At 43.1% G+C, this 26489-nt stretch overlaps 1 protein-coding gene across 20 annotated transcripts in view; it reads left to right on the top strand.

Moving 5' to 3' along the window:
* Positions 1 to 26489, top strand: part of KCNQ1 (potassium voltage-gated channel subfamily Q member 1) — a 434341-nt gene that overhangs the window by 301292 nt on the left and 106560 nt on the right. For 19 of the 20 annotated variants that reach the window (XM_064163209.1, XM_064163199.1, XM_064163194.1 and 16 more), the window contains 4 exons: positions 15219 to 15294; positions 22380 to 22474; positions 23397 to 23443; positions 24230 to 24291. In XM_064163209.1, coding sequence (XP_064019279.1) covers positions 15219 to 15294; positions 22380 to 22474; positions 23397 to 23443; positions 24230 to 24291 — 280 coding nt within the window. Of the gene's footprint in view, positions 1 to 15218; positions 15295 to 22379; positions 22475 to 23396; positions 23444 to 24229; positions 24292 to 25896; positions 26486 to 26489 lie in introns of those variants that run through there. The other variant, XM_064163196.1, reaches the window with a different exon arrangement.

The following is a 26489-nucleotide window of genomic DNA, read 5'->3' on the forward strand; positions in this document are numbered from 1 at the left end:
GCAGGCTGATATTTTTAACAAAGTGCTGCCTCCTAAATCATTCTGTAAGCATCATCACATATTTACACAACAAGATGGCAATATTAAGTTTTTTTTTCCCTTTTCCCTGTGTAGCAGAATCTAAGTTGAAGAGTAGAACAGGGCCATTAACAGTTCCTGAATTGAGAGGAAGAAAGTAATTAAAACACTTGAACACTTGCTGCTTTCCATAGCTAACTTACTAGAGGATAATTCTGGGCCAAACCCCACGTTGTTGATCTGTGCTTATGCTTTGAAGCCACAGGAAGAAATGAGAGTTTGCATACCAGAGTAGTTAGTCCCAGCCCATTTGTATCTCCAGTATATCAGCTCGTAAAATTTCCCCTCTTTTGCAACATTATTAGCACAGCATATTCTTTAGCTCTTAGACTGAGCAGAAGAACTCTGATGTTTCAGGTCAGATCTTCCTCCTAAAAGGTCTGAACCTGGAATTCTCCTCAATATATAATCAATATTTGCTATCCCAACTGTTTTATTGTGAATGTTTAAGTTGCTGCTGCTCCTTCAATTTGCTAAGCAGGTGTGTAAGTTCAGGTGTGTGCTCTCCCCTTGCCTTCACTAACTTGGCTCTTGCACTTAGTTGTGCATGTGCTTTGGTGTGAGGTAGGACTTCAGAGCCACCTAGTACCCACCCAGCCTCTTCTCGGTGATGCCAGTGACAGGACAAGGAGCAATGGGTGGAAGTTGAGGCATAGGAAGTTTCATGTGAACCTGAGGAAGAATTTTTTTCACTGTGAGGGTTACAGAGCACTGGAACAAGCTGCCCAGGAAGGTTGTGGAGTCTCCCTCTCTGGAGATATCCAAGAGCCATCTGGATGTGTTCTGATGTGATCTGCTCTAGGTGATCCTGCTCTGGCAGGGTGGCTGGACCAGATGATCTTTTGAGGTCCCTTCCAGCCCCTGACATTCTGTGATTATGCAGGATCATTGACAGAGGATGTGCTTTAAAGAAGGCTTTATCTAGCCACCCAATTTGAACATAGGATGTGTTACAGTACTTATTTACAGTGGCTTTCACACTGCAAAGTGTCTCTTCCTTCTTATTCATGCAATTTGTACATCTGCTTCCATATGGAATAGGTCAGGTCCTCACAGTTACTTACCTAAGTTGCAGTGTGAAGAACTCTGGCCTTGTTAAATCTCATCCCATTGGCCTCTGCCTATCCATTCAGCCTGTCAAGGTCCCTCTGCAGGGCTCTCCTACCCTCCAACAGCTCCACACAAGCTCCTAGCTTGGTGTTGTCTGCAAACTTACTTATGCTGGACTCAGTCCCCTGGTCCAGATCATCAGTAAAGATATTGAACAGGACTTGGCCCAGCACTAATCCTTGGGGGACACCACTAGTGACATCTGCCAACTGGTTATGACACCATTCACCACCACTCTCTGAGCCCAGCCCTCCAGCCAGTTCTTGACCCATTTCAGGGGGTCATTTTCCAGGTGTAACCCAGCCTGAGTAGAAAAGCTAATAGACATCTTTGGAAATCTCAGTGGGGACATCCTTAGGTGGTGTTATGGAAATGTCATCTGGGGTTCACAAGAAACCAAGGTGAGATCTGAGTCAGAGCATCAGCAGGACTGAAGTGGAAGAGCTGTAGTGATAATAGGATGAAAGTGAAGCAGGTGAGGGTCTGATCTTAAATTTTCTACCAAGTGTGAGTTTGTGGAAAAGTCTCTGGTTTGAAATGTTTTTTTAAAACAGGCAATGGTGACTTTTATGGTTATTGAGATTTGCCAGCACATGAGAGAGCTTATTCTCCCCAAATCTCTTCTTTTTGCAAGTACAATTCCCTAAATGTTTTAGCAAACCATTCGAGAAAGACTCTGGTTTGGGTTTTTTTTTCAGCTTGTCACTGATTATTGCAGCACAAAAGTTTTAGCCATGACTGCAGATTTTGGATGCTCACACAGTAGCTAAGACTGAAATTCCTTCTCTTGCTGTGTTTTTCTGATGTTCTCACATAGCTTCCCCTTTGCTTGAAAAAGGTTTAGTTGCGCATTCATTGCTGCTTTAGAGGCTTCTTTCCTATGCATTGCAACCTTACAGAAGTGCAGAAAGATGAGTCTTAATCAGAAGGCTGGAACAAAAGTGCCACTTCATAGATTCATTGAATGGCTTGGGTTGGAAGGGACCTTAAAGATCATCTAGTTCCAACACTCTCCACTAGACCAGATTGCTCAAGGCCTCATCCAGCCTGGCCTTGAACACCTCTAGGGAGGGATCATCCATGGTCTTCCCATAGACAGCCTGTTCCAGCATCTCACCACCCTCATTGTTAATAATTTCTTTCTAATATCCACTTTAAGTCTCCCCTCCTCCAGCTTTAAATTCACTGCTTCAAACCTCACTAAACAGCAGGCAATAATAGGGCAGATGTTGGATTGCCATGGGCAGACACTGAGCAGCCCTGCAGTAAGCTTAAAATTATTTTTCCTCTTCTTTCAGCTGTCCCAGGTTGGTAGGTTCAGGTTTTACTCCAACATATCACACTGGTGTAGAGATTTAACATGACATACCATCATACTTTATTTCAATCCAAGCCCATTCCTGGTTTTAATCATTCTGTTGTATCACGTATGTGAGTGAATTTCTGGAGATAGTGGAACTCTGACCCTGACAAGGTACAGCCTAATGCCTCTTGGCACTGCTGCGGTGCCAATCTGTTCTTTTACACTGCAGGGTTTTATTTAAAACAAAAAGGAGAAAGGCTGTGTCTCTAGGATTCAAGTTTGAACAGGCTGTGCTGAGTTTGGAGGGTTTTATTGTCCAGTGAGATGTAAGAGAAGCTAAAATGATAAAGGTTGGGCTTCTTAAAAGACAATAAATAAATGCCCTCTATATCATCTTAATGCTCTTACATATTTCTGAAGAGAAATGATCACTAATGTGTTAGCATAAGTTCTCCTATTGCCTGATTAAGGAGTTTATAATCTTTTGGTGAGACAACAGGCTGCTAGTGACTTCTTTGCCAGTGAAATATAGCCTGATATCCAACACCAGAGGCCTGTGTTTGCCAGGTTTTGCTCTAGAAGAGATCCTAATCTCAGCAAGATAAACTGCTTAAATAAAAGCCGATGAAAGAGCAGCCCGAATAGTGGATTATGGTCTAACAGTTTTACAGGGCTCTGCTTTAGGACAACTTGGTGCTCATGTCCTTAGGGAAGGCAGTTGAAGGGGGTTTTTTGCTGTTTACAGAACTGTGTTTCCCTTTTATCAAGCTGATTTCTGTGCAGTGTTTGCATATTCCTTTTCCGTTGTGCGCTGGGAAGGAGTTACGGGGAAAGGGTTAAGGGCATGCATGCTCTTCATCTGGTTTGAATCCATAAATGCGAGCCCCTGCGCTGTTCCTAGGTTTCAGATTACACTCTGTGATTTATAGGAAAAGGCTGTTCTCCACAAGCTGAAATCCCATGTGTTTCTCCACCATTGTAAAATAACAAATCCTTGAGAACGCTTCCAGTTGCAAAAATTGCAGTTTTGAACTACGTTAGTAACTAATTTCTTTTTCCTTAAGTGATGGCATTGCCGTGGGAAGTGAAGTCCCTTTGTCCTAATGCTCTGCCTGTCCAGGGTTTGCCATGCTTTTCACAACAGCTTGCACAAACGACAGCAACAGCCTCATGTTTATAGCCTTCTATCACTTTATTTTAGGAGGATACACCCACTGAAGTGCAGCTGCGGGCAGGCACTTATATCATTCTGCCTAAGTCACATCCATAGCCCCTGCAGAGATGGCAGGCCTGAAGCCACAGTGACCTAACAGCCCATCAGCTTCTAGTGTCTCCTGGTGGAAATCATAAGATTGTTTTTGTTGGAAAAGACCTTTAAGATGAACGAGTCCAAGCATTAACCCAGTACTGCCAGGTCATTGCTGAATCATGTCCCTCAGCACCACATCTATATAGCTTTTAAATCCTTCCAGGGAACTCCAAGCAGCTACAGGCTGAGGACAGAAGAGGCTGGAGAGTGGCCAGGCAGAAAGGGACCTGGGAGGGGTGCTGGTTGATAGTAGCTGAACATGAGGCAGCAGTGTGCCCAAGTGGGCAGGAGAGCCAATGGCATCATGGCCTGGATTAGGAACAGTGTGGCTAGTAGGACAAGGAACGTTATTTTGCCCCTGTGCTCAACACTGGTTAGGCCACATCTTGAGTCCTGTGTCCAGTTCTGGGCTCCTCAGTTCAAGAGAGATGTTGAGATACTGGAACATGTCCAGAGAAGGGCGATGAAGCTGGTGAGAGGCCTGGAATGCAGCCCTGTGAGGAGAGGCTCCTGTGAGGGAGCTGGGGTTGTTTAGCCTTGAGAAGAGGAGATTCAGGGCTGACCTCATTGCTGTCTACAACTACCTGAAGGGAGGTTCTAGCTGGGGATGGGGAGGAGGATGGTCTCTTCTCCCAGGCAACCAGCAACAGAACAAGGGGTCACAGTCTCAAGTTGTGCTGGGGGAGGTCTAGGCTGGATGTTAGGAGGAAGTTGTTGGCAGAGTGATTGCCATTGGAATGGGCTGCCCAGAGAGGTGGTGGAGTCACTGCCCCTGGAGGTGTTGAAGCAAAGCCTGGATGAGGCACTTAGTGCCATGGTCTAGTTGATTGGGCAGGGCTGGGTGCTAGGTTGGCCTGCATGATCTTGGAGGTCTCTTCCAACCTGGTTGATTCTATGATTATTAAACAGCAGAAGGATATGCCAGTCATCTCTGGAGTAGAAAACAACATGGCAAGCACTAAGATTTCTGAAATAGTCTTATCATTGATTTTGCTGTTATCACTGATTTGGGTGATGTGAATGTTGTTGTTCAGCTCAATGGCCTTTTCCTTTAAAATGTTTTATTTTTTTTCCCCTGCTGTAATTCCTGTCCGTGCCACAGAGAGCTGCTTTATTTTGTCCATCAACAGTGGGATGACTTTCATTTGTATTGAACAGCAGAGATGTTATCTCCATTTGCCTATTTTGTCTGGGTAGAATAGCCTGGACTTTTGAGGGTGTGTCTGTTGCCTGTGATTTGTTTTGTAAGGGGAAAAAAAAACCCACAACCTTTTTTTTTTTTTTGTTGTTTGTTTGTTTCTATTCACTACTATTTAAAAATACACATCACACTGAGAAGTGGGGGAAAACTGAAGGAGGTTCTGGCTAAAGTCATTGTGTGGGGTTAAATCAGTAACAATGCAATATTGTTTTGACCTTCCACAGATCCCCTATGAACTGCATGAGGAGTTGACCTAAAAAAAGCTTATTTCTTTTGTCTCGAAACAAAAGGGTAAATGGGATGTTATTGGTGGTATTATGTGCTGAGTCTTAATTATGATGTGGGATACAGCATATATTAAATTAGCATGTTAAAGTATTATCTAGAGTGGAAGAAACCCAACTGAATTCTTAATGAGCTGACCATAATTTTTGTGCTTTTACATCTGATGCTCAGCATTAGGTATTTTTGGGTGCAGGTTGTGTCCAGTGTGCAATCTGGGGAATGCCATTTAAGCCAAACAGAACAGCCTCCCTCAGCCCTGAGTAACACCCTACAACAAAGAGCTACCACGTAGTGCTAACAACTTCTAGAGCATAAAGAAGCAGTCTAACATCAGCTGGTTTAACATTCAAAGGTTATTGTGAGTTTATTAGGCCGACAATAGAGAGGCAAGTGACCAGAGGCAATATGGTTATTCTATCCTAGTGTCCCAGATTGTGGCCCTGCCATTCCTCGTGTGATTCCTTGTGTGACTCAGAGCAGTGAATGGCAAGCTCTGCAAAAATCTGTTTCTTGAATCTGAAAAGATTGTCCTCGATGAGCTGCTGCAAAAGAATAATATCCATGGCTTCTGGTGTGAACTCGACTACAGCTCCATTGTATTCTGTTTTCAGCTTCTTGAAAGGGATTTTAATGTGTCAGGCCAGACAGAGCTGTGCGTTATTTACTTATCTGTGGTCTCATTTGTGTGTAGTTACTTTCAAATTGCTTGGCCTTGAAACTGTATAAAAAGAAAAAAGCAGCTGCCTGCCAACTCAACAAGGTGCAGAGTATGAAGAGCTGGATAAAGTTTTGCTGTGGTTTGGGAAGGGGTATCAATGTCAATTGATGTGTGATGATAATATCGCCAAAGCTGGGGGACAGCAACTAATGCTGATAAAATGCGACCTGGCTTTTATATTTTTCCTGCTTTCTATATAGCCTCTATTTCACACTTTCTCTTCCAAAGGTAAATTTGTTTAGGTGGAAGCCAGGTTTTGTTTTGCTACTCAGAGTGCACTGATGAATAGAGGGACAAATGGGAATGGAGTAGAAGAGAGGGTCAGGGGGCTTGAAAACTTTGCTTTGAATGGTGTGCTGATCTGCCTTATCCTGTGTCCAGTCTCCAAGTATCACATACATGCTTTGCTTGAAGATTCAGGTGCAAACCAGTCCTTTCTGAGTAACAGGAATACAGTGGTCAGGCAGCAGTATAGAGACTGGAAAGTTTGTGCTGCAGGTGAGTTGGTAAGGCAAGGCCTTGTGACACTTGAGTTCTCTAGCAGAGAAACAGCTTCCAGAAACTCCTGCACTTCATGCTCTGTCTTGCTGATCCACGTGGCAGCAATGGTTCTTTCCCTTCTCAGGCCTGCACTTAATAATTCACTTCGGATTACCTTGACATGAGCATGTTTTAAAGGGCTAGACTGATGAGCTGTGTTTTCCCCAGTTGCTTTGTGTTTCAAGTTGCTACTAGTGCCTTAAAGGAGTCACCATAGAATGGTTTTGTTTGGAAGGGACATCAAGGATTACCTAGTTCCAACACTCTGGCATAACCAGAGACATCTTTCCCTAGCTCATGTTGTCCAGACCCCCATCCAACCTGGTCCAATGCATTTTCAAGGAGAGGGCAAGTCACTTGAGCTGATTTTCACAGGATGTTAGGGGTTGGAAGGGACCTCTAGAGATCAAATCCAACTCCTTGCCATAGCAGGACCATATAATCTATTGCAGGTCACACAGGGATGCATCCAGATGGGCCTTGAAAATCTCTTTCTGTGGAGACTTTTCCCCTCTTTATATGAAGCTCTACCACCTGCTTCCCTACCACCTCTCAGACACCTCTCCTAGGCCACTCTGGCAGAACTCAGGATTTTTTCTGACCTGCTGAAGGTACTTGATCAGGTTTCCCACCAACACAGGAGAAAAGCCTTGGTGCCATGCTGAAACCAGGCTATGTGCCTTCCTCCAGCTGTATGCCAGCATTTCATCTCTGCTAAGGTGCAGCTAGGAGCTGGGGAGATCACACCATGCTCCAAGCCATGGTTCTGGAGCTGCCCATTCTGTGGGGATGCTGCATTTTTCTGACAGCTTCCCCTAGGTACATGGTATGAAAAACCTACATATTTTTTTTCCTTTTAAAACATTTCTTATGATAGTAGGCTGTTGTTATTATTAGCTGAAGTTATGAAAATGTCAAAGTTCTCCAAAGGGAATGTTGTTATAAAGAATAGTTCTTTTTTTGCATGTCACTTACAAATCCACAAAGCCAGCTAAACCAGGCTGTCTGTAGAGAAAAGAGGATTTCTGTAGCTACATGAAAGTATTTCTGAGTTAAGCCCATGACTTTTGGGAGGAGAGACATGAAAGCTGCTGTAAAATAAACCCCAAATCCACAAAAAGATGACTGTGGATTTTAAAATTACATATTTTAAATCTAAAAAAGGCCAACCATAGATAGCTGAGAGAATACACAGTGGGGCAGGAAGCTTACAAATGTTAAGTCAGCTTATAGCTAATTTCCCTGGAGTTATGTTCATGTTCAGTAAATAATGACCAAGATGCTTGCTGGCTGAGGGGTTCACCAAAAGAGTGAATTTGACAGTGCTCTTCATATCATTGCAGAGCACTCTCTAACAGTCCTCTGGTAAGTCAGCCTCTGCCTTCTGTAGGTAAGGAACAGAATATGTGTTTAAGTCAAAGCAACTTGTAAGTTTAAAATTAAACACCCCAAACTTGCTATTCTATTGAATTATTAATTGAGTGTGCCCCCATTACAAGAAGGATGTGGAGATGCTGGAGCATGTCCAGAGAAGGGCCACTGGGTTGATCAGAGGGCTGGAGCAGCTCTCCTGTGAGGACAGACTGAAAGAGTTGGGTCTGGAGAAGAGAAGGCTCCCAGGTGACCTTATCGTGGCCTTTCAGTATCTGAAGGGGGCTACAAAAAGCTGGAGATGGACTTTTCAGGGTATCAGGGAGTGCCAGGACTGGGGGGAATGGAGCAAAGCTGGAAATTGGTAGGTTCAGGCTGGATGTGAGGAGGAAGTTGCTCAGCATGAGAGTGGTGAGAGCCTGGAGTGGGTTGCCCAGGGAGGTGGTTGAGGCCCTTTCCCTGGAGGTGTTTAAGGCCAGGCTGGATGAGGCTCTGACCAGCCTGCTCTAGGGTAAGGTGTCCTGCCCATGGCAGGGAGTTTGGAGCTAGATGATCCTTGTGGTCCCTTCCAGCCCTGACTGATTCTATGATCTTCACAGAAATAATCTGCTGCTATGTTTGAATTTACTCAGTGTTCATGACCAATTTGGAAGCATCAGTAAGAGTCAAGTAGATGCAGACCCTTCATAACCAGATTTCTTCTTTGCCAATGATTATTAGAATGCCTTCAACTCCTGAGACCAATGAAGTTTTAAAGCTTACCTACTTTTTGCTCTACCTCTATCTATTATTTCTGTATTGCTATTGCAGTGAAACCCGTGAAGACCCTGGTAGTTAAAGCTGTTGGGGGTAGCTGAATTAATTTAGAATCATAGAATTGTTTCAGTTGGAAAAGACTTTTCAGTCCAACCATGACCTGAATCTACAATCTTTTCACTCATTTCTAACTTTCTGTCGCAAAGGGATGGGAAGTTCAGAGGGGCAAGGTCTAGTAAAGAGTGGTTGTTCTTTAAAAATAAACACATTAAAGCACTGAAAACACTTTGGGATCATTTCTGTAAACACCAAGCTTGGCTGAAGCTCATTCAACAACACTTGAGTTTCATAACTAGTTTGCTCTTCAAGAGTTGTCAGACTTTTCCAACACTTCTGGGCAGCTTTTCCTGGTTTGTCCCTAAGATGGATTTTGTGAATCATTTCTGGGCTAGGGTACATATCTTGAGAACCCCCTGATAAGCAAGTTGCAATGATGGCAAACAACAGTTGCCAAGTTCCAGCATCAAGTGAAGGGGGAAGCTGGATAGGCCATGTTATGAGAAATAATCAGGGTCTGATTTTGCTTCTGGGTACAGGGATCAAGCATTTCCTATGAGAGGATACACAGCAGTGCAACCTAATCCCTTCCACTTTATCGCATCTAAAACACTGCCCAGCACAGAGAGACTCCCATCAAGTGTAATGGACAGGGAATGACAGGATGTGTGAAAAGACAAGAATAACCCTGAGCCATAGCAAATTCTATACCAAAAGTGCCTGGAGGGCTAACAATGAAAGATCTCATTAGACTTAAATGCACTAATGAAATGGCTTAATGTAGCGACTCTGAGTCTTCTCTGCCTGTGACAAGGAAGATATTTTGGTGCCTGAATGGAAAAAATCTGTCAGTTCACATGCACAACATATTAACATCTGATGTGTTAAGGATGGAGTCTAATGAGTGCCAAAAGCTTCAGGGCCATCCAACTGCAGCCTACTTTCTTAATACCTTTGCTTTGTCCTTAGTTAGAAATTTAAGACAACTGCAGAGAATTTAAATGTTTGAAAAACTGAGCTTGACTTGAAATCAGTGTTAGTTTTACCAAGAAATGAGCATTTTGTTAAAGGTATTAGAAATCTGTGGCTCTCTCCTGCTGTGGTTTCATTCTTGTTAAACTCATTCTGAACACACAGCACTGACCTTTAAGCTGGATAATGCTGGTGTCCGTGTTCATTGGGAAGCCTTTGCCCATAATAAAACATGCTACAAATGAACACAAAAGCAAGTGTTGCAAATAGGAAATTAACACCACCTTTCCTCTGTCTTCTTGCTTTAATATTTCTCTTAAAGCTAAGCCAATATGTAGGACACCTTCTTGAGGTGAAAAGGGGGACAAACTTCTAATGCCATCCATAAGGATTTGACATAAAATTCAGCGGCTTTGTAAAGGGCAGTCAATATTTCTATGTAATAATTGCTTCTCCTTTCTTTTACTGAGAGAACTGTGTATTGCAGAATAGGGATTGGACTTGGAAACTGGCTGATACCACTGACACCCACTGTGAATTAGCCACACCTTGGGAAACTCACTGAAGTGCTGGCTGTGTTTTGAGGAATTAATACCGCAGTCCAATGTACAAATGGCTTTGCTGCAGTAGTTGGGGGCACGTGTGACAACTTTCCAACTAAATGAGAATATCTGTGGGAGTAAATGAAGTTCATCAGCATGCTGGCTTTCCAAATCACAGGAAATTCTAGTCCAGATTTCTGGTGGACTAATGAAGAGATCAGGTTTCCACCAGGGGACTTGTTTTAAGTTAAGTATCTTAACAGCAAAAGGAGGCAGCAGAAATGAATGATTTGCAGTATTTTTCTGACAGGCTTTCTTTTGTGATGTAGGTGCTCAATCACCTTTATTTTGCTGCCAGGGTGTTTTTTTGAATCCTCATTTCGTTTTCTGTGGGGAGTGCCTGCATACATAACAGGTTATTTCACAGTGCACAGATAGAGCAAACCAAGTTTATGCCTACAAATAATGTGGACTTGTTTGAATCTGTTGACCCTATTACAGCCAGGGTGGTTTTCTGTCATTGATGAGTTGCTAGGTATTATCCTCCTTCATCCTTCTGCATCATTCCTATGGGTTCTGACAATGTTGTGACTTTGTGGTCTAATTCTAAGAGTTTAACTCCATGGGAAATGTGCTGTAGTATGTGCTGTTCTTCAGGTGATCTTAATGTCCTGTGTATACTAAGAAAGAACACTGATGGTAGACAGTGAAAGCTATTGGCAGTTTTTCTTTGGAAGGGTCTCAGTTGTGTGGTGTTGTAAGCAACCATCATTAGCTTCAGCTGGGGCTGTTTAGCCTGGAAAAAAGGAGGCTCAGAGGTGACCTCACTGCTGTCTGCAACTACCCAAAGGGAGGTTACAGCCAAGTGTAGGTTGGTCTCTTCTTCCAGGCAACCAGCAACAGAACAAGGGGACACAGTCTCAAGTTGTGCCAGGGGAGATCTAGGCTGGATGTTAGGAGGAAGTTCTTCACAGAGGGAGTGATTGGCATTGGAATTGGCTGCCCAGGGAGGTGGAGGAGTTGCCACCCCTGGAGGTGTTCAAGCAAAGCCTGAATGAGGCACTTAGTGCCATGGTCTAGTTGATTGGGCAGGACTGGGTGCTAGGTTGGCCTGGATGATCTTGGAGGTCTCTTCCAACCTGGTTGATTCTATGATTTTTTTGTGGGCATGCAACCTACTTCAGTTTATTTTGGAAGGTAGTATGTTTAGTTATTCAAGCCACTCAAATAGTACTTGGCAAGACCCTTTGGTGGTCAGATTTTCATGGGTATGGTGAGTCTGAGGCTTGAAGCTTGATAAATGCTCAGGAGAGAAGAGCTTCATTAACCAAAGGGGAAATCCATTGTCTGCTGCTTCTGTTGCTCATGCTCTTACCAAACAAGTGGCCTCCCAAAGTTAGGTAAACCAAAAGTGTTAAACCAAGGGATTTCAACTGCAAGAGAGCTACTCAAGCAGATGAGCTCTCTGGAGTGTCCCTGTAATCCCCACAACTTTCTTGCAGAAGGGCTGTAGGGGAGTGTTTGCTGTCAGGGCCTTGTGCTGCACTCAAGGGCTTGTCCTGCCCACTCTGAGGATGGACACACCATGAAGGCCTCTTGCTGCTCTCCCTGAGCACTCTCAGATGATGTAATTTCCCAACACAGAATCACAGAACTTTAGAGGTTGGAAGTGACCTGCAGAGATCAAGTCCAACCCCCCTGCCAAACAATCACCTGGGGTAGTTCACACAGGAATGCATCCAGGCGGGTTTTGAAAGTCCCCAGAGCAGAAGTCTCCACAGCCTTTCTGGGCAGCCTGTTCCAGTGCTCTGTCAGCCTCACTCCTAAAAATGAAATACTCATGGAACTCTTGCCCTGTGGACAGTGATGTATCAAGTGGCTGTCTGGCTCGAAACAGGCTGAGAGTGTCCCCCCCACAAGGTGCAGCCCTGTAACCAGAATTCAGAGATGTCACAAGTGGCTGAACAAACAAATATCCCCAGTTAATGGTTAAACTCTCAATTTACTAAAGCATTTGTTACCAGTTTACAGAAGAGATCAAACAGCCGTGAATCATAACCTTAGCTACTAATTAAATCCTTTATTCCCTTCCCTCATCGCAGAAGCATTTAATCTGGGGAATCAGGACAGCCTGTGGTACAGAATTAGATTTTACAGCATAAGCAGAAACAAGCTTACTGTAAGGTTTCCTACTGGAGCTGGAAACAGGAAGGAATAAAATGAGAATATTAACTTTCCCTCCTGGCATGGAAGCTTGTGTTAACACCACCAAACAGTGATTGATGTCAAATAGGTGCATTGCAAAATCATTTTGGTGGTATCATTTTGTGGGTGAATGTAATTTTTCTTATCCAGCTGTCTTGCTTATGGATGAGGCTCATCATCTAGGCAGGGTGAGGGATTTGGTGTGCTTTACTAGTGACCACCTGTCCCAAGGAGGAAAAAAACCAGTTCACTCAGGAATAATGGGCTGTGAAAAACACCCTCAGGAAATGAGACTTAAACCAAACTGCTATGAGCAGGTTTATTGCAGATGAAATTTATTTCTAGGTGTCATAAGATGTTTATGTATAGGATGTATAGCTGCATGACAGTTGCACTTCCACATCTTGGATATTTAATAGAAAATTAGGCAGTATTTGTCTTTTTGGCTTTCATTTCTCTGAAGCAGAACTTTAAAACCATGAGCACTTTACATCCTGTGATTTTTGGGAGAAGTCATCCTTGTCCCTAGGAGCAGAGGATGCCACCAACTGACTTTAGGCTAAGTGACTTCATCAGGACTCCATCCAAACAGACACATGTCGCATTTAGAGGAGCAAATTCACATCTTTATAACATTGGGCCATCATCTTGCAGTCAGGTCTGAAGGAGCAGAGACCTAGAAAGCCTCTTGGAGACCCCTCAGTGTGGCATGGAGAGGAAGGGACCTCCCTGTACAATTCTAGCTGTGCATCCCTGGACTAGTGTATCATTAGTGAGGCCCTGGAGGTGCTCCATACAAGTTTACCTCCAGTCTTAGCAAGCTGTAGAGCTGTGGTGAAAATCTTTGTGGTGTTGGATAGAAAAGCAACTGTGGTTTACATTGTGTGTGGAGAAGGTAGTCTTTCCTGTTACTGCTAAACCTGAACCATTTCTGTATCAGAAAGAAAGCACCCAAGGGACAGTATCTGTGAGGAGAGATTTCATGGGTTCTGGTTTTGGCTTTGCAGAAGGCTCTTTTCCCACAAAAAGGGGTGAGTTTTCAGAAATGGAAGGCCCCAACTACACCTGCTGTGCTGCTCAGGGGAGAGCCATCTATCATTCGAAGCCCCATCCCTGGAGGTGTTCCAGGCCAGGCTGGATAAGGCTCTAGACAGCCTGATCTAGTGTGAAGTGTCCCTGCCCATGGCAGGGGGGTTGGAAGGGATCACAACAATCATCTGTTTTCATGATTCTGTGATTCTAGTCTATGATTCTTTTGCTCAGGCAAAAGCTGTGTTTCCAGAGAGAAGTTTGTCCTGAGGAAATACATAGTTACTAAAATCCCAGGTTAAATTTAACTTGGGTAATACTGAGTTATATTATACTAGACCCAAACCTGTACAGAACTGTAATATGGATGTTTCATCCCACAGTAAGTGTGAATGCTGTCAGGTTCAGTATGGGCAAAATGCACTGCCTAGGGATGTCTCCAGATGCTGCTCTATCAGTATTGCTAATAATCATTCCATAAAGAGAAAACATCTGGAATGCCTAACTCTGCTTTTCCTGCTGTTTTCCCAAAGCTATGACTAGAAGTCTGTTTAGGATGAACGTTAGGAGGCTCAGGGGTGACCTCATTGCTGTCTACAACTACCTGAAGAGAGGTTCTAGCTGGGGGTGGGTTGGTCTCTTGTGCCAGGCAGCCAACAGTAGAACAAGGGGACAGAGTCTCAAGTTGTGTTGGGGGAGGTCTAGGCTGGATGTTAGGAGGAAGTTGTTGGCAGAGAGAGTGATTGGCATTGGAATGGGCTGCCCAGGGAGGTGGTGGAGTCACTGTCCCTGGAGATGTTCAAGCAAAGCCTGGGTGAGGCACTTAGTGCCATAGTCTGGTTGACTGGATAGGGCTGGGTGCTAGGTTGGCCTGGATGATCTTGTAGGTCTCTTCCAACCTGTTTGATTCTATGATATCCATATTCTACACAGTGCACCCTAAACCGTATCCCCAAGCAGCACAATCAAACCACATTTAAATGCATCCAGGGTTGGTGAATTCTGGGCAGCACATTCCAGTCCCTGACCACTCTCACTGGGAAAAAAATGTTTCCTAATGTCCAGTCTAAACCTACTTAGTCACAGCTTGAGGCCATTCCCTCTTGTTCTATCACTATTTACCTGTGAGAAGAGACCAGCACCAACCTCTCCACAATGTCCTTTCAGGTAGCTGTAGACAGCCATGAGGTCTCCCCTCAGCCTCCAGCTCCTTCAGTTGCTCTTCATAAGTTTTTTCTCCAAATCATTAGTGTGGGGGTGGGATTAAGTAACTTTTGGAGAAAAAATAAAATTCATGTAGGTGAAGAAACACATTGGGAAGGACTTAGGGGGAAAATAAAGCCCACAACCCCCTGAAAAACCTGGATTTCTAGAGTGATCATGTCTAAAAGCTGCACAAAGCTGACTGTGGCAAAAAATTGATGGCTTTTTTTTGTCTGTGTAAATGAAGCTGTGAAAGAGGAGTGGAGGTTTGCTTAGACATTGGCAGAGGCTATGTGGACACCTTTTTTACTGCAAAATGCATGCAAAGCTAGCACAGCTCAGATTCAATCCTGGGTTTTTTTATAGCCTTGAAAGGTGAGGAAGGTGGACATAAAGTGTGCTGTGCTCCCAGGCTGAATCACAGCTCTGCCCCTTATACATTCATGCACTGGTGAAGTATTTACTGCAGCCTGTTGTGTTTCTCGTCTGGATGGAGATGCTCTGTCACCCCACTCACCTTCCTGCTTTTTTTCCCACAGGCTGCGAGAACACCACCGTGCTGCAATTAAGGTGATTCGCAGGATGCAGTACTTTGTGGCAAAGAAAAAGTTTCAGGTGAGTTGTGAATAGAGAGCTCCTTTTTTCTAAACAAATCCTTTTATTCTCCTGATGCATTGTCTCTATTAGAAGCTTAAGAGAGACTCAGACAATTCATTTCAGTAATGGTGAGCGACACCCACTATTCTCTCCCTCCTTCAATGGAGTGGTTGTTCAGCAGCAGGTTAGTCAACTGTGGATGCTCTGGAAATAGGCTGAAGCCCTGAAATGCAGCATGAATTAAAATGTTATTTTCTGCTAATGGACTTGACCCTTAACCCTCTGTTATCGCTGTCTCTCTTTCCCAGTGCAAACATTCTCATATGTCTCCATTAATTCTGAGCTGTATGTTACTGTCATGCCGAGTCAGGAGGATTAGAGATTAAAATACTACCTCAGCCTTGGTTCTGGCTCCTACTTGATGATAATGAAGTCCTGATAAGAAAGCAGGGTGGAAATTTGTTAGTGTATTGGAAGGTTTCTCCTTCCTTTTCTCTTCTCTCTGCATAGGTAGGAGACCTCCTGCCCAGTTAGTGAGATATCTGTTCTCTTCACCCCTCCAGCCCTTACTGACACACATTGCCTGAGTGCCACTTCCCTCACTGTGATACTGCCATACCAGGAGCATTTAACAGTAGCTAATTAGCCCTGTTGCCTGGTTGGAATAAAACATTCTGACTACGAATGTTCTATGAATGCCGTTTCTAAACCCATTTCATTAATCCAGTAAAACCCTGTCAACAGCCTTCAGCTTGATTTAAACCAGGTGAATACATATATATATGTGTAAGAAATATATGACTTTATTTAAAATTAATTAAAAGGGATCAATCTCTGGAGAGCAGGCTCCACAACTGAACATGCAGAGAAAGCAAGCAGTTTAACTGCCCACATCCATTTTCATGGATGACCTTGCCACTACTGCTTACAATAGAATAAAAAGCTTTAGACACCCCTAAAGAAAAAAGGGGGAGGGTGTCCTTTTTCCTTCAGATTTGAATGGCACACATTTGAGGGTCAAAAGATGATGATAACTAAAAGTCCAACAAACCACTTGTTCCTGTAAGGCAATGCTTACTGCTGCTTCAAAACCATTCTTCCAACTTCCTCTTTGAAATTTAGCAGCACTGCCTGATTTCTTTAGCTGTTTCCTGCTCTGAGTCTTTATTTTCACTAAAAGTTCTGAGCTAACCCTGAGGCTTAGGTTGCCTGAGCTTTTCAGGAAGATGTTTCAGTGAGGCAAAATGTGTCCAGACTGTCACTATTTAGGCTGAAATCTCCCATTTCCAGGGTGTTACTGGAGAAAGCACTTTCAGAAAGTTTCTGCTAGCACATTTGATGTGTTCTTTTGATTTGACTAAGAGAAGCCTGATGTCTGGACTACTGGAATATGATTTTTGTAGTCGCTTTGTTGAGAAGCTCCTTAATGCTCGCTGGCCAGCACTTGTAACCTAACAAGGAATGTGGCCCATTCCAGTGATGTATCCACTGCTCTTCTGTGAAAAGCTACCTAAATCACAGGCCCACAGGATGTCAGAGGTTGGAAGGGACCCAAAGAGATCATCGACTCCAACCCCCCTGCCACAGCAGGACCATACAATCTAGCTCAGCTCACACAGGAACACATCCAGACAGGCCTTGAAAGTCTTCAGAAAAGGAGACTCCACAACCTCTCTGGGCAGCCTGTTCCAGTGCTCTGGGACCCTTACAGGAAAGAAGTTCCCCCTTGTGTCGAGCTGGAACCTCCTGTGCTGCAGCGTCCATCCACTGATCCCTGTTCTATCTCAGGGAGCAAGTGAGCAGAGCCTGTCCCCCCTCCTGACCCTGAGCCCTCAGATGTTTTTAACCATTTATTAAATCCCCTCTCAGTCCTCTCTTCTGCAGACTAAACAGCCCCAGGTCCCTCAGCCTGTCCTCACAAGGCAGTGCTCCAGTCTCCTAATCATCCATGTAGCCCTCCACTGGACCCTCTTGAGCAGTTCCATTAAACTTAATTTATTCTCATTCTAAAACCTGATTGTGATCCTTTTTCTTCATGGTAATTACTGAGACGTTGCTCTCATAAATTTAGATCATAAAGCATTTGCCATGATAGTAACTAAACCGCTTAGAAACAAGAAATCCACACATGATATATCTACCTCCCAAGTGGTGGTTGTCAAAAAACAGATTCTGAAAATGCCTGAACACTCTGTGCAACATTATCCACCTGGCAACTAAACCAAACTCCCCTGCGGCAGATGATTTGATAGAGGCTGAAAAAGCATTTGGAGGGAGTAGAATGGGACTATTCAGTTGCTACTTAAAACTTGTTTGTGCTCGGTATCCCGGTTGCTAATCTGGCTTCTCAGTTGTACTCTCACTTTTGCATCTGCAAAAGGACTGGCCCTGGCTATCTACAAAATCCCTCAGCAAGACTGCCTCTCATCCTTCTTTAGTAGCCTTTCTTCTTCCCAAGTGATCAATGTTAGCCGTTACCCAAGAACTGAAAACGTCCATTTGGCTGAAGCGAAGCATGTCTGCAGTCACTCCTGCCTGCAAGCGATCTGCTGCTGCTCCTATCAAAGCAGTCTCCCAACAGGGACATGTGGGGATATCTGATACTTCTCCATAATTTCTCAATACAAGGTTATGACCGAGTTTAAAAATTTGGAAAGCACCAAAAGTGCAGCTCTCAAAAGCATCCTGGTAACTTAATACACAAAGTCACCTTGAAATTCAAGCCACAAGGTACTTTTAAATCTCTCCTGTAATTAAGAGATAACCACTGTCATTATTCTTTCCTCAAAAGCCTGTTGTAAATCTGCTTGGTTCTATTGTATGCACATAAAATAGTCATAAGAAATTAAAATGCTTAAACATGTGCCAAGCAATGACTATACAGTTCCTAATAACCTGTCCAGTGCAATATCTGAAGATGTGGTAAAGAAGAAGATGCACTTTAAAACCTATCTTTCAGCTTTTAAAAGGCCTGGGTAGCTGTTTGCTGGTAGATGTTTGCCATGTAAGTTTTTGTGCTTGTGAAATGTGTCTTTCTAAAAGAAAATTCAGATTTATTCTTTTTTCCATAGCTGCTGGAAAAAAAAGAACAGATTTCAGCTGAAGTTCATTGGGCTGTTCTTGCTAAAATAAGCTGGAACAGAACTGCAAGGCCTGCACTTAAAAACAGTTCTTTTTAGTGAAGCCTCTGAAGCTGTTGGGGAGGGAAAACATAGGAAGAAGAGGAGGAAGAGGAAAATTTTGCAAAATAGGTCCCAGCATGAACCCAGCATGGTTCTTAAACTCTACCAGCTGCTTGCAGGATACACCTGTATGCCTAAATTTGCCTAGATAGGTTTGTTTAAGAGCTCAGTTAATAACAGGGGTGTGATGGCTATACAAGGACAAAAGTCAGGCAGAAACCAGAGCCTTCCTGTTTTAAAAATTTAAGAAAAAAAAATAACAAGAAGCTAAACAGGGCTACAAAGACATTTCAAAGGAAGTTCTTCACCATGAGAGTGGTGAGACCCTGGAATGGGTTGCCTAGGGAGGTGGTCGAGGCCCCATCCCTGGAGGTATTTAAGGCCAGGCTGGATGAGGCTGTAGGCAGCCTGCTCTGGGGTAGGGTGTCCCTGCCCATGGCAGGGGGTTTGGAACTAGATGATCCTTGTGGTCCTTTCTAACCCTGACTGATTCTATGACATGAAAAGCAAGTACTTATAAAACATCACACTTGGGCATCATTTCCTTGATGAAAGAAGGGGAGAAATGTATGCTCTATTTTAAATAGCAGGCTGGAATATTGTCCATAGGATGATGTCCATATAAGAACCCAGCATAATATTAGAAAGAATTAATTCCTTTTTTTTAAAGGATGTGTTTATGCTCTTGTAAAGTCTGTAGGACTGTTTCAAATGGTGTAGGAAAGATCACAGAATTTCTTAGATTGGAAAAGACCTTCAAGATCATTGAGTCCAATCATTAGTTTCACACTGACAAGTCCTTGACTAAACCAAATCCTTCAGCACAACATCACTCACTATGAATTTCTGTGGTTGGAAAGGACCACCAGGATCATTCAGTCCAACCTTCATCACAGCATCTTTAATCACTAGACCATAGCCTCAAGCACCACATCCACTCTTTTTTCAAACACCTCCAGGGATGGCAACTCCACCACCTCCCTGGGCAGCCTGTTCCAGTGCCCGACCACCCGCTCAGGAAAGAACTTGTTCTACCAGTAAAAAGAGTAAAGATCATCTTCTACTGATAGTCAGCACATGTCATCAGCTAGAGTGGATGGCTGATGGTTAAGGAAAGATTCTGTAGATCATAGGGAAAACAGGACTTAGGAATTAATTCTTTTCTAGGCTTTGTTCACTTTGCCTACCAAAAGTGACTTACTTTTATTAGTTGTAAATCAGTTGTCTTAGGCACAGTCTAAACTTGCAACTGAACTTCAGAAAGAAAATCAGTGTACTCATGATTTCATTAGCTGAATTCATGGGTAAATAAGTTTTGTCTTCCAATTAGGAAAGTTTCTAAAGGCCTGAAGAGTTCAGCACATGGATACAACTGTGATATCCACCACAGAACCTGAGACCTGGGGTTTGAGCTGATCTCCCACTGTCACTTTGAAACTCTTTTTCTTCCCACCCCCTTTCTCTTTTCCATGCAAATTCTTGCCATTGAGTAAATCAGCTTCCCTCTGAAGTACACTTTTAACTTGTGTTTTGCTTTTCACCATGGCAAGTAATCTATGCATAGCATAAACTAAAAATACAGGTTGCAGTTCCACTGATGACGTGGGTGACTGTTGCCTGGTTTGTAGCAATTTCCCTGGAAAATCTGGCATTTATGGTCTTATAATTCATCATCTTGTGTAATTCATTTGTCATGCCATGAATCATGAATTGTGTGTGTAATCTTTTCTAATCTCCATTACTGGCCTGGACCAAACAATGTGGTTCAGAGTGTCCTGAGCTTCAAAGGATATTCTACCCATTTTAGTTGGTTTTATTCCCCAAAAATTCCCTTTGTGTGGACTTCCCTCTCCCTTTCTCAGCTCTGCCTCCCTGCACATGCAGTTTCTAGGGAACAGCAAGGGCCAGTGGTGCACATTTCATATTTGGCATTGGCTTTTGTGCCATTTGCACAATATGTGTAGGACGGGGGCTAATTTAACTTAGTTGAAAAGATTTTTGCTACAAGTAATGGTTAATTAGCAGAGGCACAAGAATCTACCCTGGTAAGATCTCATCTCGAGTACTGCATTCAGTTTTGGGCTCACCAGTTTAAGAGGGACAGGGATGTGCTGGAGAGGGTCCAGTGGAGGGCTACAAGGATGGTTAGGGGTCTGGAGCACTGCCTGATGAGGAGAGGCTGAGGAACCTGGGGCTGTTTAGTCTGGAGAAGAAAAGGCTGAGAGAGGGTTTAATATATGTTTATAAATATCTGAGGGCTGGGGTCAGGAAGGGGGCATGCCGGTTCTGCTCACTTGCTCCCTGGTATAGAACAAGGAGCAATGGATGGAAGCTGCAGCACAGGAGGTTCCAGCTCAACACAAGGGGGAACTTCTTGACTGTAAGGGTCCCAGAGCACTGGCACAGGCTGCCCAGAGAGGTTGTGGAGTCTCCTTCTCTGAAGACTTTCAAGGCCTGTCTGGATGTGTTCCTGTGTGAGCTGAGCTAGACTGTATGGTCCTGCTGTGGCAGGGGGGTTGGAGTCGATGATCTCTTTGAGTCCCTTCCAACCCCTGACATCCTGTAAAGATGTTACTGAGGAAAGCTGTGGGACTGTCTCCTACTTATGTTTCTTCGATACTCATCCATTGTCTGCTGCCCCTTTTTCCCTTTTCACAGAACCACAGAATTAACAAGGTTGGAAAAGATCTTTGAGATCACCGATTCCAACCTATCACTTAACACCGTCTAGGTGACACTCACGTTGTCAGCATCACAAGTATTTTCTCCTGAAAGATCAGCTTTCAGTATGGGTTACACCCCGGTCAAGACTGACTGCTAAATACCCTGCCCTATGCAGAAATCAAACTTCACACATAAATTCTATTTACTGCAGGTTTTCAGCTCCTCTTTTAAAGAGAAAGCAGCAGCAGCACAGTGAACAAAAACCAGGCAGGGACACACCTGCACTTTCTACTCTCAGGCACCTGCATCGGAGGGCAACACCAGCAGGAGGGAAGCTCTGCACCTTTATTCTTCCTGAACTGCTTCTTTGAACCTGGAGGTTTCAAACTGATCTGGCAGATTTCTCTCTTCCTTATTTATAGTACAGGAATAATCCAAGAATTCTTTTTTTTTCTTTCTTTTCCTAATATCATCTTGTTTACAGTACAAGTCCATGGAAAGACTTATTGGCTTGTGCCACTGCTGAATCATATTTCTTTCTTTGTGGATGTTAGTTCTGATTTATATGTGTGTAAGCAGTCAGGGTTCTTGGGAATTCTGTGAGTTCTTTGGTTAGATTGAAGCAATTCCCATTCCTGTTTAGCCTTCCAATGGAGTGTTTCTCACATTCTGGCAAGGTCTGTAGATAGCTTTGGAGAATCTGGCAAACTAACATCTAATTTGCTCAGTGAAGTGATATTATTAAAGTAATGATTCCTAAAACATGGGAGGTCCCAAGCAAGGGTAGGTAAGGGGCTGCATGAAGGTACCACAGCCTAGTTTTTAGGGCTTTCCTTTGGCTCAAAAGGAGAAAGTGTTTGTGGCAGGGAATTGAGGAAAACCTACAGCATGTGAAATATAAGGTTAAGCAGTGCAGAGGCATCTCCTGCTTTTGAAGTACAAGTGGAATATGATTCATTTCTAGAAGAAACTGGAGTGACCACAAACCTCTGAGCAAAGTGCCAAGTTTGTTTGGCCTCAAGTTCAGTGGCTTATATCTTGAAAGGTATGTGCAGAGCTGCAGTAACAAAAAGATAGATGAAATCAGAACTGTCATAATTATTCCACAAAAAATTCTGTGGTCATGGCAACAATCAAAGCATCTCAAATGTTAAAAGCAGTTGAAAGAACTTACCCTTGATAAAAAATCTGTTGCCATAGACCATTCCTGCATCCCTGTGGCTTAAAGGCTTGGATTTTGTGCTTTTTATTTTACAGCAAGCCAGAAAGCCCTATGATGTCAGAGATGTTATTGAGCAGTATTCACAGGGCCACCTCAACCTGATGGTGCGAATCAAGGAGCTACAGAGGAGGTATGTCCATCAAATTCAGTACCTGCACAGCAGCAGAGGGGTGTTTGTAAACAAGTCAGTGGGCTGGGCATCCAAACCTGACAGGGTCACACATGCTGTAATATCAGGGCTGTGCAAAGGTATAGAATATAAAATGGCATTCAAGTTAAGTTTTCACACGGGAAGGAAAAGGCAAAGAGCTTAAAAATCTGATGATTGGGACTTGAAGTTTTCATTACATTCACATGTATTGCCTCAGTCCTTGCTAGCTCTGAATGTGCACTGTAAGCCCTATGTGTTAGGGGCTGTGTTATGTGTTTGGAGTGAAATACTGGTGCAGAAACAGTGATTTGAGTTTGAAGGGACCTTTGAAACTCATATAGTCCACACCTCTCTGCACTCTTCAACTAAATTAAGTTGCTCAAAGCCCCACCCAACCTGACCTGGAATGGCTCTGGGGATGGATTATCTGCCTCTCTGGGCAACCTGGACCAGTGTCTCACCACTCTGTGTTTAGAATTTCTTCCTTTTATCTAGTCTAAATCTCTCTGCTAAATTTTAAGCTGTCACTCTTTGTCCCATTACAACATATACTGCTAGAAAGTCTGTCCCCATCTTTCTCATAGGCCCTTTTAAGTACTGAAAGGCCACAAGAAAACCTTAGGACCTCCTCCTTCACTTGCTCTGGTAGAATTATACCAGAGAGCAAACTAAAAGACACCAGATAGATGCACTAGTTAAGCTGTAGAAGAAGGAAAAGATGAACAATACTGGTCACAAGGAAAAGTAGTGGGCATGGTAAAACTTTACAGAGCTAAAGACCAATCTCAGTCCAATCCCATTTTGCCTTGTTTCACTTATAGTACAAACCAGCACTATTTGAACTTCCCTTTGCTTCTTTGTGTAGGTCTCCCTTAAACTTCAAATTCTTTTTGTTTTACAGATTGGACCAATCCATAGGGAAGCCATCTCTTTTTATCTCTGTCTCAGGTAAATTAACATGAAGGTTGTGTCTAAAATTCATCTGATGAAGATGTAATTAGTGGAATATATTTGTTAAAATACTTTTTACTTTGCTGCCAACAAGTTGTAGTCTGAATTTCAGGCATCTACAATAATAATTAGTCATCTTTAAAATAGGTTTCTTCTTATTTAGGACCTACTTTCACTAGAGTCTACAAAATACTGGCTCTAATTTGTCCATTGCTCACCATGTCTCCTGTAAAATGTATGCTGTGATGCAGAGTTCCTCTGAAATCAGTAGTATTCACATAGAGCTTTGATGGCTTTAGAAAGAGACTAGAAAAGGAGCAGAAAGTGCTAAGTTTGTTTTGTTTGTGACAAGTCTGAGTAATGAAAACTGCATTCGTGTTACTGTCAAACTCACACTTCCATATAGTTTCTTTGAGGGGGGGGGAAGAAGATAAAATGCTACCAAACACCTTGTTTGGCTTGGCTGTAGAGTCTTTTGCATAGCGTCAGATTGGGTTTAAGTGGCAATTAAAACATTAACTAAACCGGTAATAGTTTTGTTCTCCTATGTTGTAGCCTAAAACTAAGGTCAAAAGCACCTTAAACTTAAGGGCTATTAAAAGCCATGGTGTGGGCTAACACTACAAAAAGAAACAAAAAGCTGCTTTCAAGGACTAGCAGTAGCCTGGCAGAGGTGTTCAATTACACTGCGTTGGTGGGCTAGTTAAACACACCCTGTTGTGGCTTGCTGCTATTTTCTTATGCCACCACAGAGTCATTTGAAAATGTTTTTTTGTTCCACAGAAAAAAGCAAAGATCGAGGGAATAACACAATTGGTGCCAGGCTGAACAGAGTGGAGGACAAGGTAAGGCTCAAGGAAACTGGCAGTGAATGAGGGCATGGTCTGTGACTCAACAGACCATGGGGGGAACAGGGAGGGAAAATTCTGCTTGAAATAGATTTGAATGCCTGGCTTTAGCAGGTGATGGAGTGTAATTATTTTTTTGTGGTGGATTCCATTTTTGGTTCTTTCATGCTATTTTAACAGAATAAGAAAAAAAGCAAAACAACCCAGGGCTTTTATTTGGTTTTTGGTCTCTCTTGGAAGCCGCTTGGGATTTTGGGTTTTAATTGTATATATTGCACGTGCCTCAATGCTCTGCTTCCTTCCTTCCCAGTAGATAAAAGGCCTTGTTCCTTTAATACCTTGGTATATTACGGTCCCCAAGATTTCCCTTTGATCATTGCTGTGTTTATGTAACTCCACCTACAATTCCTCAGCGAGGGCCATAGCAAACCTCCTTCTGTCCAGGTTTTCATTCCTTCTGACAAATGGAGTTTCACCTTTTAAGTGGCTCGAAGCCAGGACTTGTTCTGTAATCTGAAATTAACAGTGAAGTGCTTTGTAAACCTTTATTTCAATGCTGCCTGTGCTTGAAGAATTAGATGACAGGTGGAGGCTATGTTGTTGTTAAAAAATATGTTTGCCTGTGTTGGTATTAAGGAAAGAAAAGGGAGAGTTAAGAGAAATGGTTTGAAACCTTTCCTGATCTTCTATGGCGATGTGGTGAGGAGGTTAAAGAATGTCTTTACCTGATGCATCTGACCTTTTCATTTGATATTAAGGAGTCAATAGTTTCCTTAAGGAAAAGGGATTTCAGATTGTTGCTTTCATAACAGGAGGTATGTGATGACCTCAGGAAGGATTTGTGCTGGAGAAATATCCAGCAAATGTTCTGCAAACCGAGAGGTGTGAGCATAACATCCCAGAGGGTGCCAACCGTGCACCCTGAGCTGTATTGACTCACTCGTGGCATACCTGATGCTTGCATGTTTCTCCTTAAATACTGAAGATGAGCTTGGTAGGTCTCAGAACTGTACTTCAATAGACCAGAACTAAATGATGTTTTAGTGAGAACAGGTGTCCTGTGGCATGTAAGGTGACGCACAGAAAGGGGGAAACAGAAGGTTGGAACGGTGCAGAGCATCTTGCAGCCTGAAAGATCACTGTGCAGTGTTCACTTGCTAGTTCTCATCTGTGCTTGGTGAGTGCTCTTACACAGGGAAGCCCTTTCCAGACAGTTTGAATTCCATTTATTTATTTTCTCTCAGTAATGTCAACTGAAAGTGTGGAACAGTAAAAAATGTCTTGTGACTTGTGACAAAGAGCAATGACTTTTCAGTTTGGACAAATAACTCTCAAATGACAGCTAAAATAGCTTCTCACTGCTGTTAGTGAAATCTCCAGCCAGCCTGGGAAAGCTTTGGTGCTGCACTGGCTCAAGGATAAGCTCTTTTGGGGTTATTAATTACTCCTTTTTACATCCTTACAAATAAGTACACCGTGAATTTATAGTGACTGTTGGTTTATGTCTTGTAATGGGACTGTAAAACACTCCCTGTTTAATTTTAGTATAGCCGGGTTAAATTTTAGCCTTGCTCCAAGTAACAGACCCTTCTTTCTTTGCAGTTGCATGAGGTCATCTGTGGTTTCAGAGCTGTATGTTATCTGCCCTATACAGCTAGTCCTATCTGCAGGAATTTTATCTAAGAGTAGCTGAAAGGCTAAAAATAGAGAATTTCGGTTGGGGTCGGCAAACAGTGGTACACACAACAACACACTGGCAACACTGAGATCATGGTTTTGCTGCAGCTGCAGACGGTGGCCAAAGCTAACTTTTTGGTATTTTTGTTCTCAGAGATTGGTCTCTTCTTTCCCATATGCTTTCAACATACAATTAAATCCTTCCTGAGCTGAGTACTATATATAAAAGATCTCTCTATCGGCTGGTTTTTAAGGAGACTACACGTTAAAAGCAGTTACAGACCCTTCTGCTTGTGAGTTTTGAACCTTGGACTTCTTTAGTGCTGCAGGCTGGTGTTAGCATCTAACCACTTCTTGTGCATTTGAAAAACCTACTTTAAGTCATTTCAAAATGAGCTACAGCCTTCTGAAATTAACACTTCTGCTGTGGCAAAAAAATTACATGATGCTTCCTATGCCACAGGAATAAGCTGAGAACAACTGAGAGAGCTTTCTCAGTGATTGTTGGTATGGTCCTT

This window comes from Pogoniulus pusillus, chromosome 24 (genome assembly GCF_015220805.1).
Source record: "Pogoniulus pusillus isolate bPogPus1 chromosome 24, bPogPus1.pri, whole genome shotgun sequence".
NCBI classification, from domain to species: domain Eukaryota; kingdom Metazoa; phylum Chordata; class Aves; order Piciformes; family Lybiidae; genus Pogoniulus; species Pogoniulus pusillus.